Consider the following 21,267-nt stretch of genomic DNA (forward strand, 5'->3'; position numbering starts at 1 on the left):
AACATTAAGGTCAAACCACAATTAGAATCTACACAGATTTAAGGAAATTCATACTATAGTTGATAGCTAGGCATTAGTATAAACAATCGGATGAATGCAATGCATACAACTTTGGTGTTCCATGCTACAATTAATAATGACACAAAATCTTCCCAGTTGAACCATAATACAGGAGCCAGACAAATGCCCTTCGGTCCAAAGCTAAGCGCACAGGATCATGTGTATTCACTGAAAATGAGGGGCATTACTGAAATGGTTTGTTATACATAACTTTAATTTGGTAGAGTAGCTTGTTTATTTACCCTACATTTTTATACACAAAACATTATGCAGTCTGATAATTAAAACATTATTATCAAGTAAAAATCTCAATCAGAAAAAAACAACGCAGAGTTTCATGAGTGAATAATCACCATTTCTCTTCCAGAAAGGACCACTTTTTGAAAGAGAAAATTAGTATAATATCCAGCAGCAGCAGTTTCAACACCTCGATCCGTCAGAACCCCCGAACATATATATCAGGTCAGTGCTAAGATTTCAAGCCCATACATCACATTGAAAGAAAGGGAGCTTTTACAATGTACAGGATACAATCCCAAAATGAACGGCGAGCTGCATGGCAGGTGAGAGAGGAGTCACTGCATTAAAGGGTGCACTTGAAAGAAGCAAACGTATGGTTTGAGCTGAAGCAAATGTGGAGAAAAGGAGGATCACACAGACACCCAGTGTGTAGTGTATTATGGGTCACAGGTTCTGGCAGCACTGGAGTTTGCTGGATTTCTGTCCATCAGTTGTCGGAGGCACACTAATATCAACTACATTGTTGCCTGGGGATTCATCATGCGCCGATCGGTCTGCAATCTGTTTCTGGGATACTATGCGGTAGATTTCTATGAATAAAAAAAAAAAAGAAACTTTAATTTGGCAATTTGCATGTTTTTTTATTTCAGAAATGCCTTACACACAATTTAAGAAAATCTCAAAGTACTTTATCAATTTAATTGCAGATTTCACAGAAAGCCATATATCAAAAATAAAATATACAATTAACATCACTGTGATCATATTGTTTTGCATTTAATTGAAAACCTTAAATCCTTTCCATAAATTACCATTTCATCTGCTAGTCAATATTTATTATGACAAAGCATTTTAACAGTACATATTTTGTAGCGTGGCATTTATTTCAATAAAATCTTTCTTTTCAACGATAAAAAAAAAAAAGTACCTATACAAAACATGGACAACATCCTGAACTCCATTGGAACACAAGGTATGTGCACATTCTTTAGGTTTCTTCTACCATGCCCCTACTATCAATTCTAATGGGTTCATACTAGGGTATGAATTAAAATTTTAAAAAGTTTGTACATCTTGATCAAATAATTCCCTCCATCGTCATCTCTCATCCTGATTTGTTGATTGTAAGACACATTTTGATATAGACTACTATTTATAATTGCTTGAAAACTCATACTAGAGTCCACTTTTCTATTAGGTATTTCATATTTTTGTATATGTTCAAGGCCCTCCTTACAGCTCATCAAAGATTAGGTTTTTGCCTTCATGGTTAATAATTCATTTGGTACTAAATGAAAAATGTAGCCATTTTAACTAAATATCAGTTCCTGATCAACTCCCAAAATACCTTTGTACACTATAATTCTTTTTGCAGGTCCAACCTTAATTCTTGAATAACAGTCCATTAATGTAATTGAAGAAATCTGTCCACACTTTAGTTTCAGTACAGTCAAAACGTTTAATTATAGTTATCCGAAGACATGGCATGCAATAACAAGGTTTGCCTTTTAGTTTTGTGCTTGTTTTAACAATATAATGAAATGACTGTCATATTGCTGATGAAATGTATTTACACCGGCGTTATTTACATTTCTCATGTTAATTTTAGCGTGAGCTTTACAAATCAGAGTAGCGTTAAAACAATTACTGAGAGATAGTTAAGTAATTACTGTCCCTAGTATTTCTGAATTCATAAATCACTGAAATGCTACTCTTTGTCCAGTATATTTTTTAATTCTTTTAATTTTCATTTTCAACAATACAAACTGTACGTAATCGCACGCCCCCACCCCCTCTGAGCCCCTCCCCAGACCTGAATTTTGGAGCGTTAATGGTACGATCTCTTGTGACTTCAATAAACTTTGCAATTTTACATTATGCCCAAAATCTTCAGGTTTTGGGGGCACCACTGCATTGAGTAATCTCCCCGCAGGTAGTCCAATACCATTCCCCAGTCTTGGCGGAACTGGTCTCTGTCCCCTTGTATCCCATATGTGATCCATTCCATCGCTACTATGCCCCATACTTTACGTAGCCACTCCACGTTCTTGAGAGACTCAGTTTCTAATTCCTCGCTATAACTACCCACGCAGCTATAAGTAGGATCATCTACCCCTTGCGTTGGGATTTGTAATTCCGGGTCGAAGCGGCCGCACATCCATTTTTTGGGGAAAAATCTTTGGGGCCCTTGACCAGTTTTGATGTCACCCCAGAATCCTTGTGACGTCGAACAGTCCCAACAAATGTGCCTCCAGTCTCCCTGAGCATCCCCTCCAGCATTATTGAGCTATCCCTGGGTATATGGAGTGTAACCTCACGGGGGTATAGTGCATTGTACTATCACCTTATACCATGCTTCCCTGATCTGAATAGATTTTGTTAGTTTAGGGATTTACACCTAGAGTGTTTCCCAATGCTCATCAGTTATATCCTCCCCCATTGTGGTCTGCCATTTTAGCATGTAGGGCCACCTACAGAGGAGGGCCTTTCCCCTGCAATAACCAATATAGACTTGAAATTAGGTGTTTGTCTCCTGCATGCAATGTTATGAATCTTTCGAATGGGGTCAAAGCCAGTGTCCCTGCTTGTCTTATTTTCTGGTTGCTGCAGCCAATGTCAACTGGTAGCAGTCCAGTCTATCCTTTCCCCACAGGCCCAGGTGTTTTACAGTCCACGAACATTCTGATCTTGCCCCCCTCAAACATGTCCCCCACCTTTATGCAACCCGGTGTCCTCCACTTCGCAAAGGATCGCTGCCCATTACCCGTAGAAATCTGCAGGTTCCCAAACATTGGGGTGAATGGGGATGGGATTGTGGACATTTGGCCCTGGCTAATAAGTCTGTACATACAACCGCACACTACTGAGAGAATGTAGCTCAGGCTTATGTTCTTGGGTCTATCCTGCTTGTTCATCCCCACTACACCCCCAAGGGGGTTGGGGGCCTGCTACTGCCTGGTCCATGGCTTGGACCAGTCATTCGTAAACCATTGTCAGCTGCATAGTATTTTTCGAAGTTTGGGAGGTCAAGGCCCCCCTTCAACTTTGGTGCTATCAGGGTCTCCAATAATGCCACCCTGGGGTGCTTGTTTTGCCAGAGGAATTGGGTTAATATTCTAATAATATAAATACTTTGTGATATAACCCAAGAATAGGATTTCACACAACTCATACATTTCTCCAGTACATAATAAATATATATGTAAACAAATATACAGAGAATATAAAGAATTACGCATAGAATACAATATACAGTAGAAAAGAATGTCTTTAAGTGGTCTAAAATTTGGCTAATTTATACAATAATTGCGAATTTAAATAGCACAGTTCATGTTCTTCGGAGGTATAAAAGTTGGCCAAAACGACCCATACCCATGTTCCATCCAGAGGGGGGTAGATATCCACTTCATTCTTATAGTATGGGGTCAGACGGATGAGTAAGTGTAGGCCTGGAGTAGGGGCGTAGTTTTTGACCATACCAGAAAGAGCACTAGCTGCCGACCTAGTGAGTCGGTGTTCAAACAGACATACCAAAAGTCTTCCTCTTATCGCCTCATAATTGTGGACCCATTTTTAATATGCGCTCATATATGTGGTTCCAAATTTAGGGCAGAGTGATAGTACATGTCGGGTGGTTTCAAACACTCCTGCACCCTTGCAGATCGACAAAGGCTGGCCTCCCGTGGAATCTTCAGCCGAGGGCCAATGATGGTAAGGACCAGTAGCTGGTTAGTTCTTAGTCTCAGTAAGAATTGTCTTACTTCAGGGGCCGGACATAGGAGTAAGTAGGCCTGAGGTTTTAAATATCTATGCATAAAATGCGAGACTGCCTCATATCCACTCAACTTCGATAAGTGGTCTGAATTCGCACACCAATCCCACTTATTCAATTTATCCTCAAATGCTTTTTTTTTTATGGATATAAGGCAAATGTCTTCGTTTTTCGGAGGCCCAGTCAATCTCCCTAAATAATGATTCATTCAGCTCTTTATAGGTACGGCCCTGTGGATGTTTTCCTATATCATAGTTGTTACCTGCCAATCAGCAATTTACAGCTAGGGCCTGCTCGTGCTTTCAAGTAGAAGGAGCCTCGCACACGCAGTGCCATCCCTCTGAGTGAGAGAAGGCCCAATTCTAAGCCCAGGTATTGGATCGAGCAGGAGGGTCCCAGACAAAACAGTACGCCAATAGTGGCCTTCCAGAGTATTGAGCCATGTTAAGTCTTTCATAGACAATGCCTCCAGGCCATACAGAATTGCAGGTATAAAGCATTGCTGGTACAATTTCAATACTCCAGCCATGCTAAAACCTGCTGAGCCCTTTGCAAATTTACAGGCCTGGAGGGGTAGCAATTTTGCTCTCCGTTTTTTATATCTTATTATTGGCTTCGTAGTCTGACAATGCCTTAAAGTCGAGTCCCAAATAGGGATATTGCTCCACCACCGCAATTGTTCCCACATTGGTATCGATGCCAGTTCGACTGGGTCCCTTTCGTGCAATTGTCATTATTTTAGTTTTTTCCAAATTGATTACGAGGCCTAGCTGTGTAGAATAAACTAATAGTTCATTCAGCATATTCTTTATGCCAGACATCGTAGGATCAAGTAATCTGCATAAAGCATTCCTGAAATAGGAGGCTCTCCCAGCTTGGGAGGGCAGTTTGACTTTACAGACATACAGGCCAACAGGTCAGCTATATACAAGTTGTAGAGCATAGGCGCAGTTACGCAGCCCTGCTTTACACCCATATTGGTGTAGATTTCATCAGTTACCTCGCCCTGGTCACCAAGTCAGACGCTAGTGTTGGTATTACCATGTAGGGCTATTAGTAGGTTTAGGATCCACCTAGGGCAGTCCATAGCCTTAAGTTTAGACCACAGGATGTCACGTCCCACCAGGTCTAAGGCGCTGCTGAAATCTACACAGGCAATGTACAATGTGGCCTCCTTGCTACTCATGGTGTTGTTAATTAATTGGTCAAGGACCCTAATATTATGGCTAGTGCTTGGCCCTGGCCTAAAGCCCGTTTGAGCATAGTTAAGAATATGTTTTTCAGTGACTCTGGTTTCCATTTCTTTGAGTAGCAACGTGTTAAAGATTTTGCTAGTTATATCCAGCATGGAGAGTTGTCGATAGTTAGCAGCAGTTGTTCGCTCCCCCTTTTTATATACTGGAATTAACACAGATTTCTTCCAAGAGAAGGGTATCTGACAGGTTCTACATATTCTGGAGTAGAGAGTAAGCAATATCTGTGCCCAATTATGTGGGTCGCTTTTCAATACAGCATTAGCTAAGCCATTTGGGCCTGGGGCATTGGACGTTTTTAGTTTCATAATGGTCTGTTTTATGATCTTATAGCCAAGAGGGAGAGGCCAGGTCTTTACCGCCGCCAGGCTGCTAGTGTTAATCGCATTATCTATATAGAATTTGTTGGAAATATAGTCAACCCAATTTTCCCCGGAGATGGGATTGAGGACCCTCAACTTCTGTTCTCCCCCCGCTTGGGCTAGCATATGCCAAATTCTACGACTATTCCTACTACATAAGGCTTCAGCAAACTTCTGCCATTGATTTCTTTCTTTTTAATGCCTGACGATACATTCTTAACCATCTACGGTATTTTCGTTTTATCTCTATGATCTCAATTTAACGAGCCCTCGTCAATTTTGGCAGTTTTTTGCACTCTTATAGCTGTTAGGCCTCGTCGCATCATGCGTTTCTGGTCTCTTATATTTGCATTGAAGGTTAATATTCCCCCCTTCTCCCAACTCAGCCCCGGGCAGGGCTACCCTTAAAAAGTGAGTGAGTTAAATGTGTTATCTAACATTCAATTTCCTCGGGGCTCTTTCCCCTCATTAACTGTTTAATGTTAGTATGATTGGGGACGGCAATGGAGTTCATCTAATCAATATTTCGCTGGGTCCACTTGATCTTATTACCAGCATGATTTGGTATTATCCCTCTACAAATGCCCCCCTCAGCCACTACCCCACCTCCATCCACACCCAATGTTAGGGTGCCATGGTCGCTATGGTTATTCAACATAACACTTAGATGCGTAACATAGGCCAGCAAACACTCAGACAGCCATGTAGTCAAGAACTAAGCGCTTTTTTCCTGCTGCCCAAGTTTCTTTGCCTGGTATGTCCCCCCCTTGTAAGTCCATTTAATAGGGTCAAATTCCATTCCTTAAGAATATCCAGCCATAGTCTCTCTTTGCTATTACTCTGATGCAGGAGTATTTTACATTTATTCTGAACATAGGAATAGTTTCCACATCCCTCCGGATTCAATATTCTAATTTAGGATTTGTCTACTAGTTTTTTGAGAAGGGTAGGACTGCTAATAAACTTTAAAAAAAACTAGGTCAACTACAGTAGAACACTCAATAAATAGCACAATATTCCTTTTCTGTGTGCTAGTAAATATAATACAGTACAATTATCAATTGCAGATTGTCCCTTATGGAAGCCAGGTTGCTCAATCGGCAACAGTTTATAAATATTACAGGATTGGTATAATCAAAAATGTCTAGCACAACTTTTCCCTGAGACACCCAGAAAATAATTCTGATAATTGGCAAATATCAAGAACCTATTTTGTGCATAGCTAATACTACTCTTCCAGGATGTACAGGTAACATTTTATTGTTTTGTATTTTAAAGACTATGCATTAAATATCACATCCCATCACTATCAGATCATGCTCGAGCCTATGGACATGCTACAGAATCATTAGGTACATGTTTCTAAATGAAGTTTACCTCAGCCAGGTTGCATAATTCATAGCAATCATGGATAAGTATTGTTTTTAAGTAGACACTGTAGTTACCATAAAATTAAGTGCATCCTTTACCAATTCGATTGATAAATTGTACCAGCTTCCTGGATGGATGCTCCGATCACTACGAACCTGTTGGATATGGGCAATGCCTTTTGCCCATCTTTAAAATTCTCTAACAAAATGTGATGAATAAACAATCCATTTATGTAGCTGTGTATAGGTGTGGGATACAGTTTTTACCAATCGAGCATTAATACAATTAGGAAAAAGACAGTGAATGTTACAGTTACTGTCTGTGGATGAAAAACTGCCTGCACACTACTGTGGTACCTTCATCCACTAGGTCTATGCTAAGACATTTTAAAGAAAATAACACAATAAACCAGGTAACAACCAGGACAGTTTGCACAACATACCCACTGTGGCATTTATGAATTTTCTTTTTTTTATTAACATGTTAAGTAAAGGTCAGGAAGATGCTGAAGTGTTGCACATATGTGAATCTTGATTGTAATTATCTGTAGCATGAGCACTTAACAGGTCATACACATTGAGAACCATCAGACTACACTAGCACATGCATTTCACAACTGTACCATGGGATTCCGGAATACATTTGAGAGAAAAGGTAAGTGAGCTTTGCCAGGAAAAAACCAAAAGGGCTTTCGTGAATGTGCAAGGCAGTGGCAGACAGCCCATAACGGGTGACAGTGCCCTCCCATTTTGAAGCAGTTGCAACTGTCAGGCAGTCTGTTATCAGTCAGTAACATGACATGGATCAGTTTACAGGACCACACTACCTAGTGAACGCAAACTGGGTACGGGACTGCATACCTGCATGTTACATAGGGAACCACATGGGAGGAGAACCTGGCCTGGCAAAGTCACATGGAGTAAAACTGAGCAACAAGCAGCATGCAAATGTGTTCCACAGTGGCATTTGTACATACAGTTGAGCCTAGCCTCATGATTTACTGTGGGCACAACCAGCATTCAAGGGTCGGATACATATTGCTGAAACCAGTTTAAAAAAGCCAATGACTCTACAATTGTTCTGAAATGTAAGCTTTAAAATGCATTTCACCCCCTTAAGTTGGTATGGACCGCTGTGGCAAATCCGGCAAAAATAAAATGTGTACTACCACTAACAATTAACCGCACATCACAGGTGGATGACGTGGCACTACGCACAGAGGTAGGGAATTCCAGATTTTGAGGGCACTAGGCTGAATTGCCCGACTACTACATACACATGCCTCTTCAGCCCTCTTCCTCGTCTCAGCAACTCTAGGATTCGGGGACTTGTAGTTTCTTTCACAAAAGTTATGTTTTTCAATAGCTACATTATTTATAAGGGTAGATTTAATTCTCTTAAATGCTTCTAACAGAAGGGCTATGAGATTTAGCTATTATAGAGGAGGATGGTTTAGTGAAGACATTTCCATAATCTTTTACATTAAACCCTTGGGTTTGAGGTAGGGGTGTCACGGTATTAGTTTTATGACGGTACGATAACCTTCTTGCCAAATGACGGTATATCATGGTTATCGCGGTATAGCAGGTGGAGTTAACTAATCTTAACAAATATTTTCTAAAAGGTCATAAATTGACAGATTTATCATCACAAACAAAACCAGGCACCCAAGGCCAGAATTGGGCTTTTCAACATACTTTCCACTGAAATGCCTTGCTTCCACCAAACACAAACACACGTGTGGAGAGGAGGGGGGGGGGCGGGGGGGGGGATCCCTGCTGCAACTGGCAAAGCAAACTGAATAGCTTTTCTTAAGTGGTCATTTAGGCTTTATGCTCCCCCACTGGCTACTGGTGAAGATGAACATGTTGCCATCTTGATATCCTGCATGCCACCGATCAATGGAGGCTGATGGTAGTATACGCATGTGCGCATATACACACACAGACACACACAGACACACACACACACTCTTTACGTTACAGCCTTTAGTTTACTTGCGGGCCAAAAGATGTTCAGTACTCACGGACATGTTACCCTTTGGTATGGCAGCAGGGAATACCCACAGAGATGAGTGAATTTCGCAGTGTGACTTATTATATGTAAATTCAATGATAGAACCAGGGAAATCCCCCATTGCCATATGTTTAGAGAACATTATCCATTATAAATATATAAACCCCAAAGCCGCCAACCCAAAGTAAACCCTTTTCTTTCTTGGCACTGTATTCTTCCTATTGCTAACATATTGATTTTGTGTCAGGCACGTGTGGTTTATGGAATGGCATTAAAAACTGCTCCAACTGAAACTACTTGGCAGACGGCACATCCAACAGTGCAAGAACAAGACTGCGCAGCACTTGCTTACTGCAGCCTTTCCAAATCAGATTGAAAAGCACACTTTACGGTATGAACGGTATAACGGTATAAACAATGTGACGGTTATTATTGTTCAATTAGGTGGTTCACGGTATCTTTAACGGTATACCATTATACCGTTACATCCCTAGTTTGAGGAGGGCGTTTAGTCTAGGACAGAATCTCCGTCGGTATAGTTTGTTCCAATTTTTTTCTTTTCTAACCTTAGGGTTCACAACCTTAGATCTCATATGAGGTTGAGAGCCATAGGTACCGTGGTAAGAATCTTCCTGTCAGAGAAAAAATACTGTGGCTCATACAACGTAATCTCACCACCCTGGGCCCTGCCTCCTCCCAGGTGATCCTCCCATAGTATACCACGCGTAGGGTTGAGATCAGGAAGTGCCTGCCTTCCCCCGGCCAACTCAGAGGAGATTAGGTAGGCTGGGGGAGGGGGGGGGTTTAGTGAGGGATCAGTATGATTATTCGCAGTAGGGAGTGAGATGAGCAGATGAGACTGGGGACAGGCAGAGAAGGTAGAAAGCGTGAAAGATTGAAAGGTGTGTGGACTGCGAAGTGGCGGCCTTTGTCCAGAGGTGAAAAAAGCATAGTTGGGGAGGCCGTAGAGGAGGCTGGCACAGAAGTGTGAGATCTAGAAAGGACTAATGAGGAGACAGCCGTTTAGCAGTATTGAAAGGACGAAAATGCCAGACCTTTCTGATATTGACGAGGTCCAGTCTGGCTGCAGTGGCAGATGTGGAGATGAAGAGCGAAGAATTGTTTGATGGGTCGAAGAGGACACCAAGGTTATGAGTGCAAGTAGAGTAAGGAAGGTAGTGAGAGGAGGAGGAGGAGAGGAAGAGAAGTAGAGTACTTCAGCATGACGGAGTGAGACACCATCCAATATATGAAAAAGTTTGACATTTTGACAACAGCTTGTCAGATAAGGTGTGAGAAGATCAGAGTGTCGTCAGTGAAGAGTTGGTGCCCTGATCTCCTCTTATGACTTCTCCCATCAAGAGCTGAAGTATAGCGAGTGAAGAGAAGTGAACCAAGGACTGACCCTTGGAGAAACCCAACAGTAAGGGGACGGGGGATGTGAGTGGGGCTGAAAGTGTCTGGTGACGAGGTATGAAACAAACCAAGCGAGGGCCTCATCTCTGATGCCAAGGAGAGATAATGTAGAGATGTGGTCCGATACGAAACCTTCAGTGTTGATGGTGCAGCTCGGACGGACCCAGTTCCCGTGTGCCAATTTGCCTTCTATGGATTTGGTGGAAAAACCTGGGAGTATGTTATCCATAAAGAAGAAACCAAGATCTGAGAGACTACAGCACTTGAGTCTGGGTAGCCACTCACGTGGCAGTGTGAGATGGGGTTTAAGAGGAGAGCTTAGTCATGCTTTGGTTAGTGATGTGTGGGGGCTGTCTGTGCGGAGACATGTCTGTTTAGTGTAAGTTGATGGGAGCTCTTAGAGCCGAGTCGGTTAGTTACTTGTAAAACGTAACCCATTTGGTTTGGGCTCCACCCAGTGCTCCAGATAAGATTTGGAAGTGGGAGTATTTTACTGCCCATTGTCAAAAGTTGGGAGTACAACTTTATTTTTATTTTTTAAAAAGGCATTGGGAAATGGACTTACATTTTTACTGAGAGTATTTTAGCAAGCAACTGTTTTAACTGAACAATTGAAATGTTTTTGTATGATTTATTTCTCTGCACATTAAAAGAAACACTTGTGTACGAGCACGATAGAAATAAAATATCCATCAATCAATCAGGCAGGCAGGCAGTTAAAATGGCAGTTTCATCCAGTGGTACAATGTGCCTGGTCCAAACAGATCCAGGGAGCTCTGAGGGTGAAAGCAGGGGTGCAAGATTATACATGTCTTTTTCCTATTTTTTGTTGGGAGTATTTGTACTTTTTGTAGGGAGCAAAAGTGGCAGATAGACCACTTATCTGAAGGGATGTCTCCACCAATGATTGTCTGGGAAAGAAAGATGTTTCACTCAGGTCTGGGGATGGGGTCAAGGGGATACAATGAAGGTATGCTTTCTAGAATTTTCAAACGGTATACACAGTAATCTATAGTAAGGGGTGTTGTGCCTGCCCTTTTACCACCAAGCAACACAGTTCCCATTGTCACGAGTATTGTACATGGGTTGCACCTGGTCTACTCCGCTCTGCTAGCCGAGAGCTTTAAAATGTTCACATCTCACTTATTAGTTGGACAATTAAGGGTTGTGTCCACTATGCTGTATGTAACTTGACAGCAAGAATTAACTGTATTTGCACTACCGCAAAGCTTGCCCACTAGAATGGATAACCTGTGCTGAACAATGCTTGGACGGAGGCGTCCACATAATGCAACTGCAGAATACTCTGTGATGGGACTTTGCAACAAATTGCGGGAGCTCTTGCGACAGGCCAGTGTAATGGCTGGGGCTGCTTTTTGTTGTTAGTGCCGTTTGGGTCGTTGGCATACAGGTTCAATGTCCCAAACGCAGAAGGAGGTTCAAGCTGTGCACATTTTATTAAGATGGAGAGCTGGTCAATTTAGTGTCCTCATTTTTCCATTTGATTTAGGATTTCTGAACACGCATTAATTGTAGTCGGTAGAGGGCATTATACACAGAAATGAGGAGCAGCAGCAATACTATTCATCATAGTTAAAATGTAGTCTCATGACATTTTAAGGGCATTGTAGCCAGAAGAAAGGTTTCCAGTAGGGGGCGCTGCATGTCGATGCCCCTCGAGTGCCTCCATCTCTGTGTCAACGTCACCGATGGTATATAGCGAACGCGCGCAATCACTGTTGGCTTCAGTTCCGATTTTTACTTCTATTGGTTTATCCTATGCCTGACAGTTACTCACCCTGAAAGACCGTAAACTGCAATAAGAAGGAAATTGTACTGCAGGGCAGGCTGGGAGGGGTGATTAGGAATACGGTCGAGGAACATCCAGTCGAAAGAACGTTACCATGGGTAAGTAACTTGTTCTTCGAATGGATTGTGTTCCCACGTATTCCTCATCTTATGATCGACTCCAACAATGTTCGTATTTCCGGAGGAGGGAGTCAGAATTTTCAATGTAATAATAATAATTTAGTAGCTCCTTATCGGTCTGTGTGTACAGAATGTAACACGGCCATTCTAAAACACCTTCCCAGCCCGAGGAAGAGTCTAGACTATAGTGCTTGGTTAATATGTGGACAGACAACCATGTTGCTGCCGCACAAATATCCTGAATTGGGACTCGGAAGTAGCCATGCCGCTGGTCGAATGTACGCCGAGATACTCAAGAGGCTCTTTCCCAGCTAATCTGTAGCATTCAGAGATTCCTAGGATGATCCACCTAGATAAGGTTTGTTTCGAGACCGGCATACCCAATTTATGGCCTGTGTAACCAACAAAAAGTTAATCATCTTGTCTTAATTTAGACATCCTGGAAATGGATAAGCAAAGTGCATGTTTTGGGTCAAGCCTGTGTAGCCTCTCCTCTACTTTACCAGGATGAGGTGGAGAATAAAAAGAAGGTAGAAAATGAAACTCAAGACACCATTTTTGGTAGAAAGGTAGGTTTCACCTTGAGGACCACTCTATAAATAAGAATGTGCAAGAAGGCTTGCAGGACAATGCTTGAAGTTCACTCACCCTACGGGCTGATATAAGAGCCACTAAAAGGATGATCTTTTAACAATGTTAAATGACAGGAACGAATAGGCTAAAAAGCAAGCACAAATTACGAATTTTAGAACAAAGTTGAGAACCCAAACCGGGACCAAAGGAAAACATTTGTCAATCCTTTCACGAATTGTATAAGCAGTGGAATCTTGAAGAAAGGTACCTCTACAGAGGAGCGGTTAAAAAAAAAAAAAATAACACTGCTAGATCCTTTTTTCGATTGTGCCAACCTGGAGCCCCAGATTAGCCAGGTGTAACAACAAACAAACACCATAGGTGTACTGCATGTAAAAGGGACCACATTCTTATTCCTGCAGCAGCTGCAGAATTTGTTCCAACGGCAGCAGTATAAGGATTGCGTTGCAAAATCTCCATTACATCGTCTGGGAGGTCCTTATATCTCAACCTCTCAAATCATGTGTGAAGGCCGAGTGTCTTGATCTCTGGATAGAGAACCCAACACTCCTCTCGCGAGAGAAGGTCCTCCCTTTGTGGCAGGCGTATTGGAGGGCAGATGGACATGTCCGGAAAGTCCGGGTACCACGTCCTCCTGGCCCAATCTGGAGCAATTAGGATCATGGATTTCCCAAACTTTCATGACATCCTGATGACTTGAGGAATGACGGGGACTGGAGGAATCTCGTACAGTAGTGGAAACTCCCAGTCCACCATGAATGCGTCACCTAGAGCTCCACTTTGGGGAAATTCCCTGGAGCAGTACAGTTCACACTTCCGGCTGACATTTGTTGCAAACGGTTTCACTTGAGGGGTTCCCCAAAGGGTAAAGATCTCTTGAAGGACCACCTGAACTAGTTCCTTCTCGTAGGAGACTGCTCTGCCTACTCGGAGAGTTTGCCGCCATGTTCTCTCCGGCTAGGTGAACTGCCGATAAGGAGACTCCTTGAATTGCCCAGAACTAGAGCTGAACAGCCTTTCTGCACAGAGGTAGTGACCCAAAACCTCCTCTCCTGTTGAGGTAGTACATGGCCACCGTGTTGTCCGTCATTATCAGGATGTTCTTTCCCCGTACAGAGGGCAGGAAGGCCTTCAGCGCTAGTCCGATTGCCCTCAGCTCCAAAAGGTTGATGTGTAGTTTGGACTCCGACAGAGATCAACGACTGCCGATTGTCATATCGGTGGTGTGGGCGCCCCACCCAGTGAGTCAAGCGTCCGCCACTACAATTATCTCAGGCCATGGTTGCCAAAAAAGTTCTCCCTTCAGAATGCTTTCCTGGTAGGTCCAACACAGAAGGTCTTGTGCTACTCTGCTTGGAACCTGAAGGTCTGACAACCTGCCTGAGAACTGGGACCATAGAGTCCTGAGAGCCCATTGGAGAGATCTTATTCTCAGGCGAGCCTCTGGCAACAGGAAAATGCAGGATGCCATGAGGCCGGGCACTCTGGAATTTGGTGACCATCCGCAGAATGTCTTGAGCCCTTACCTCAGGTGGCTAGGCTTTTCGGAAGGATGAGACTAGGACAGCCCGATGAATTGGAGCCTTTGAAATGGGATCATATGGGACTTCTTGAAGTTGAGGGAGAAGCCCAATCTGTGGAGGGAATGACAAGTAGAGCCGAGATGTTCCAGGGCCTGTTCAGGAGAATGGGCCCTGATCATCCAATCGTCCTGGTAGGGGTAGACATGAATCCCCCTCTCCCGAGACCAGCTGCCACCAACGTAGTGAAAACCCTGGGGGCAAAGGTCAACCCAAATGGCAGAACTCGAAACAGATAATGAGCACTGCCAACGGCGAACCTCAGGTACCTTCTGTGCTTGTGATGGATTGGCACATGAAAGTAAGCATCCTGAAGGTCCAATGATATCATTCAGTCCTGAAGCTGTAGGGCCTTAAGGATCTGAGAAATGGTAACCATTTTGAACTTGTTCAAGTCTTAGTCCCAGATGGATCTCAATTTTCCATACTTCTTGGGGATTATAAAGTAAGGGGAGTACCAACCCATGTCCCTCTCCGCTACAAGTACCAGTTCTATTGCACCTTTTTCTAGCAGGGTCAAGATTTCCTGCATAAGGAGTAGTTCTGGAACTTTGAAAGAGCTGTTCACCCAATGGACGATCCTGGGGCTTTTTTTTTTTTTTATAAAGGGAAGGCAGTAACTGGGCGATTCCCAATGTCCATGCCTCTGAAGAAATACCCAACTACTCTTTCAGATGCGAGAGTCTGCCACCCACAGGGTCTTGTGGAACAAGGCCTCAGAGAGGCTTTGAGAAGGTTGATGGTAAAGTAGCCCCTGACTGGGCAGTCTTGCCACTGGTTCCCCATCCACCACGGGGGAATCTTCTCTGACCTCCGATTCGACAGTCCTCTCCTTCTTCAGACTGAGGAGTAATAGCAAAAGGACCTGCCCCTCCAAGCTGTACCAGTGGGGCGAATTTGCAGCTGTCCGATTGCTGCGCAGAGGGATTTGGCTGCTGCTTTGGAGGTCTGCAGCTTCTCCAGGCTCTCATCAGCCTTGCTGCCAAATAAATGTGTGCGTCAAAGGGCATGTTAAGAAGTCTACATTGAGAAAGTCTGGTTTTGCTCCAGATGTGCAACCAGGCAAATCTGCACATTACAGTGCTAGCCGCCATGAGTCAAGGGATTTGCACATTGCATCTTTCCCATCCTTGACAATGTTTGGGAAACCGCCTCGTTATTTGCCTTCAGGGATTTGTTCAGCCGCCATCGCTATGCAATCTCATAGGGTGAAAGTGAATTTTACCAGGGCTCATGTGCCATTTGTCGATTTAAGGGCCATACTCCCTGCAGAGAAAAACCTTTATAGCCAAAGTGTCATAACGCTCGCCATCTGTCGGGGGGATAGTAGGCTATGCATTTTGTTTGGATGTATGACTGAGGACCTAGTATCTCCATCTCTGGAACTACCAGATCAAGTGATAAAACCATTCTCATTCTCTAGAATGACAGAAGAACAGGTCCTGGCGATCATCGAAGGAGTTAAACCCACCTCATGTAAGGGGGATATTTTCCCCACTACACTAAGATTTTTCCAACACTCTTACACCGTGGGTTACAAAACTTACTAATCATTCATTCGACGATGATACTGTCCCCATCAGCATAAAGGAGGCATGGATCACTCCATTGTTAAAGAAAGATAATCTTGACCCACTGGTGCCTGAGAATTTTCGTCCTATCACAAACGTCCCGTTTATACTTAAACTACTGGACAAGATAGCCTATATACAACTACAAAATATTGTTGAAACTAACAATATTTTGGCTACAGAGCAGTCCGGCTTCAGACCTAATGATGGAACTGAGACAGCCCTTTTAAATCTGAAGGCTAGCATAACTGAAATGATTGAGGAAGGTAACTCTGCTCTTCTCCCGTTGGACCTTTCCTCTGGGTTTGACTTGGTCGATCACAATCTTTTAGCAGAGAGACTTGAGAAAATTGGCCTTTGCTCCCCAGTGGCAGTTCAATGGCTTAAATCCTTTCTTGGCCCCAGAAATGCCTGTGTTGCTAAAGGATCCTCTAGGTCACTGAAAGATCCTGTTACTTGTGGTATCCCTCAGGGATCATGCCCATCTCCCCTACTTTTCAACATTTATATTAAATGTTTATGCGATCTGTTAAAATCTATGGGCATACAATTTGCCAATTAAGCTGATGACACCCAGATAGTTATTAAACTATCTGGGGTCTATAAAGATGACTGAGCTGTCATAAACCAGATTCATGAGGCAATCCAGAAGTGGATGGCCCTTAACTCACTCGCCCTTAAATGACAAAAAAACAGAGTTGCTGGTCATCAGCACACCTAATAGGATAAAAAAAAAACTGGACCCATGCTACAAGGCTTTTGTAATAGGTGGCAATAAAATTCCTGTATCTGATTATGTGAAAACTCTGGGAGTGTTCTTCGATGCCCATCTTACATTTCAGAAACGTGTCCTACCTTAAATCGTCATGTAGCTTTTTTACTCATCTTTTATAGCAAATACGTCACTATCAGAAGCCAATCGAGGGTCTATTGCAGCGGCAATAGTCAACACTAAATTAGACTACTGTAATAGCCTCCTGATAGGTACCTCAAAAGGGAATATCATAAGTCTCCAAACCATACAAAATGGAGCTGTTCAGGCTGTCTATGGACTGACCTGTCAATCTCATCACTGAACACCGAAAAAACTACACTGGCTTTCCATTGAGCAACAGCTGAATTTCAAAGGGCTAATAATAGTCTTTAAATGTCTTTCAGGTAAAGCCCCAGAATACTTGAAATCTAGGATCCACGCGGCGACACCAAAGCACGCATTTCGCTCCAATAGTTTTAAGCTTCTGGTTAAGCCACGCACCACCTTGAAGAAAATCGGTGAAGCAAGTTTTGCTGTTTGGGCTCCAAAAAGTTGGAACATGATTCCACTTTATCTTAAACAATGTACCACACTACAACAGTTTTGGAAACGTTTTAAGACGTTTCTTTTTGATGCCTAAAGTCACTGATTGGTATATGATGACCCACCTCGTTTTCCTAAGGACTCTGCTAGTGATCTTTTTTAAATGACCCTCGTTTCCCCCTCACTGAGTCTATTTATTTTGTTCCTGTTTGTTCCTGTGAGCACCTTGAGGCCTTTTTTGGGTGAATGTGCGCAATATAAAAATATATTTAGTTAGATGTAGAAGTGGTAGCCCGAAAAACCAAACTTTCAGGAGTTGGATGCTTGGTCAGATTATAGAGGTCACTACTCAACGCTCTGTACTTGTGTGTCCGTTTTTTGTTCACTGCAGGAACTAATCCCAGCATCTCCTAGTTGGCATTAACTCGCCTTTGTAGGGCTAAAAGGAAAAGAAGAAAAGGGTCCTCCTGGGGTCGCCGATCTAAAATATCAGCCAGGTCATCCTGCTCAAAGACCTACTCCATCCCAGATATTCCATCACCCTAGACATCAGTTGCCTGTATGATCCATTGGCATGGTCCGAGGGATCTTGTCTGCCAAACTATTTCAGGGAAGGTGTCTAACCCACTTGCAGTTTGCAGGGTTTCATGTAGGTTTGTTCATTCTTGGGCCCTCTGAAATTAAGGCCTCTGGAACACCTTGTGGCCCATACTGTAACCCAAAGGACGCGATTCATCTGAAGAGGACTCATCCTCATAAATTGAGGAAAGAGGCAGTGGGGTGAAAGTTATCAACATCCTTGGTTTTGACATTTGTGTCGACAATGGCACCAAAGTCTTTGACGACGTTGAGGGCTTCGACGGCAGTGGAGTAGAGTATTTTTTAGAGACTGATGTGGAGTCTTTTGGTGCCGATGACTGTCTTTGAAGGAGTCTTTTCTCTACTCGAGGGAATCTCCAAGGATTCCAGAGGCGTTTTCTCCTGGACACCCAGGCCCAAGGGCACACAGATTTTGTCCTTAGCCTTCTTTTTGTTGTGTTTGTCAACATGGTCACGACTCTTCAAGGGGGTCGAGGCCGCATTCTCGAATACGTTGAGCATTTTAAGTCTGAACCTCTCCCACTCAGCCGGTGAGGCTGATTTGGTCGGGTAAGAAACCTGTTACGGTGAGGAACTCGACGAAGATGGCACCTTTTCGACCGCTGACGAATAGTGTGAGCCACTGCGTGATAGGGACCTTTTAGCTTTCTTCCAACAACGAGAGTCGTCTCTTGACTTGGAAGATCGGGGTCATCGATAGGCAGGATCCACACTGATTTTAAATGAGTGGATCCTAAGCACCACAGATGCACCTGATAGGGGTCCGCAAGGGACATTTTTTCACCACACAGTTGTGGCATTTTTTGGATCCGGATCTCGGGGTCAATGATACAGACGACGATGCCATACTTTATGCAAAAGGTTTCTTGTCAAGGAACTGAAGTTGCTTTTGCGGAAAAACAGAACTGAAGCCAACAGTCGCTACACGCGCTATATACCATCAATGACGTCGACACTGAGACAGAGACCCTCGAGGGACATTACATCGACAGGCATTGATGCGCAGCGAACCTTACTGGAAAAACTTTCCAAAGCAGCTGAAGCTGGATATGGAGATACCATTAAGATGAGGAATGCATGGGAGGACACAATCTATTCAAATTAGTGATTTAAGTTGTTTTGTTTTTATTTAGGAGAACTCCTAACATGGTGTTTTTGTAAGGAGGAAAGCTTTTGTAGTCAGTGAAGGGGTGGCTGAAGTGCACACACAGTGCAAATAGCAGGCAAGGTAGATTATGATTTTTGGTAGCATAAGGACTATCTGCCACTTTAGCCAAAGTCCTGCCATTTTTACTTAGGCCCAGGCTTTGCAGCCCTGTCAGTAAAGGAGCAGTGGGTGCATCAATGGGCTTCTGTCCCGCTTGTTAATTAGATTGTATTCTTGCTTTCCCCCGGCAAGGTTTCAGATAACCAAGGTCCTTGGAGGAAGTGGGAAGAGCTGCGCAGGCCGAGCAGTCCACGGGAGCTGGGAGTGAAATTCATTAGATCAGTTTTGTTCTTGACGATTGGATTAGTGCAGCAGTTGTGAAGGGCAGATCTGGTGAGAACAAGACATGGGGACTCATTACGAGTCCGGCAATAACCGCGCCCGAAATTCCGGGAGGTTACCGGCGGACTCGTATTACCATTCCGCCTCCGTGATTGCCGGAATCATCGGGGCATTACAACCCCGGTGACCCGGTAATTCCGGAGGCGGAAATCGGTAAATCCCCATTCCCATGGAATCGCATAGGTCTCCATGGGGATGGAGACCATGGAAAAACCAGTGTTTCCATGTCCGCTTGCAGGCGGGTGGTGTTAAACCCGCTAGGTCAGACCTGGCGGGAGTGCTACCTCCCACCTGCAGGACTATCAGCCGGTCCGGAAAGAACGGTGGTGGCGGATTTACCACCACTGTTCTTTCCGGACCTTCAGGGTCGTAATGAGGCCGTGTTGAGATATTGCCAGAATGTCGAATCAAGGTGTGATTTTACTTGCCCCATCACAAAGAGACAAGACCAATGGAACTGCAGGCGTCGGACTGAAAGCAAACAAATCGGAGAAATTAGTCTCCAAGAGCAGTGCCTCAGCTGCATTTTTTTTATAAATCTACCAGCTTCTCAGGAGAGGGAGAAGGATATGTGCTAGGAAAACAACGTTTCAAGATCGGAGATGCAAGAGGTGCTGCCAAGTGTGCAGCTGCAAGGTCAGAGCCCTTCTGGGTGGTCAAGTTGTCTGGTCCCATGAGAAAGTAGCATTGTGCACATTTGCTCCATGACTGGGTCTTCCCGGCGGGTGCACATAACAAGCTAGCCAAAGTTGTTTTGATGTATAAGAAAAGTCCATTAACGCTACAAGTTATCTGAATGTAATGGGTCAATCAGAAAAAAGTATTTTCTGCTCACTGTACAATTAGGCCATTTGCAGGGGGCTGTATTCATGTCGTCACAGATAGGCTATCAATCAATAGGGTGATGAACTACAGGGTATGTTCAGATTATTTTTACATGGTCTAGCCAATAGGAAATGTGGAGTTAACCTGTGACATTTTGCATATGTAGATTTTTGTGGATTTCAGCTATAAAACTGTAACCTGAAATGGGCGTGTTGAGAAAGCTTTCAGTTTCAGTCCTACCGAACTGGCTGATTCCTGCGGCCTTACTGCACAGAATTGTTTTTCTTGCAAACCGTGCAATCCTCATTGATCCCATGGATTGTTTCAATTGAACAGTTTTTGGGCCTATCGCATATGGTTGACCGTCCTACTAGAGTACAGATTAACGCACCACATTCAGGGTACTGTAGCAATTAGGTACCCTGGTGCGTGAACATGCCTTGTGGCTCCATGTGATAGTCCGAGGTAGAGTGTTGGTATGGGGAGAACTACGGATGTTGAATGCAACTGAAACCCCCGTTCAGTAGTCAGTGAAGGCTAATGAAGGCTAATGAAGGCTAATACAGTTGCAACACACATTACAATGCCATTAATTGCTTAGCAGTTTGTGTACCATCATTCTGTAATGTGCATATAACAAAACAAAAAAAATACATGAAACGACTGAAGCCCTTGTATTAGATAGTAGTCCCAATACATGTCATACTGCTATTGTGACTGTTTTGAAATGCGAACACTCACTTGGGGGATGGCTCATGCCTTATAAAACTACACAAATAAAATCATAGCTCCCCAATAATATTCAGGCTGTTGCCTGAAGGTGGCCTACTAG

At 43.5% G+C, this 21,267-nt stretch overlaps 1 protein-coding gene across 2 annotated transcripts in view; it reads right to left on the reverse strand.

The window, feature by feature from the left end:
* Nucleotides 1-255: 255 nt before the first annotated feature.
* The window catches only part of RAB11B (RAB11B, member RAS oncogene family), a 246,995-nt gene continuing 225,983 nt past the window's right edge, over nt 256-21,267 (reverse strand). For both annotated transcript variants that reach the window (XM_069649696.1, XM_069649695.1), the window contains one exon: nt 256-890. In XM_069649696.1, the coding sequence (XP_069505797.1) occupies nt 745-890 (146 nt within the window). In that variant the 3' untranslated portion in view covers nt 256-744. The remainder of the gene's footprint in view (nt 891-21,267) is intronic.

This window comes from Ambystoma mexicanum, chromosome 1p (assembly GCF_040938575.1).
Source record: "Ambystoma mexicanum isolate Mex_15411 chromosome 1p, UKY_AmexF1_1, whole genome shotgun sequence".
NCBI classification, from domain to species: domain Eukaryota; kingdom Metazoa; phylum Chordata; class Amphibia; order Caudata; family Ambystomatidae; genus Ambystoma; species Ambystoma mexicanum.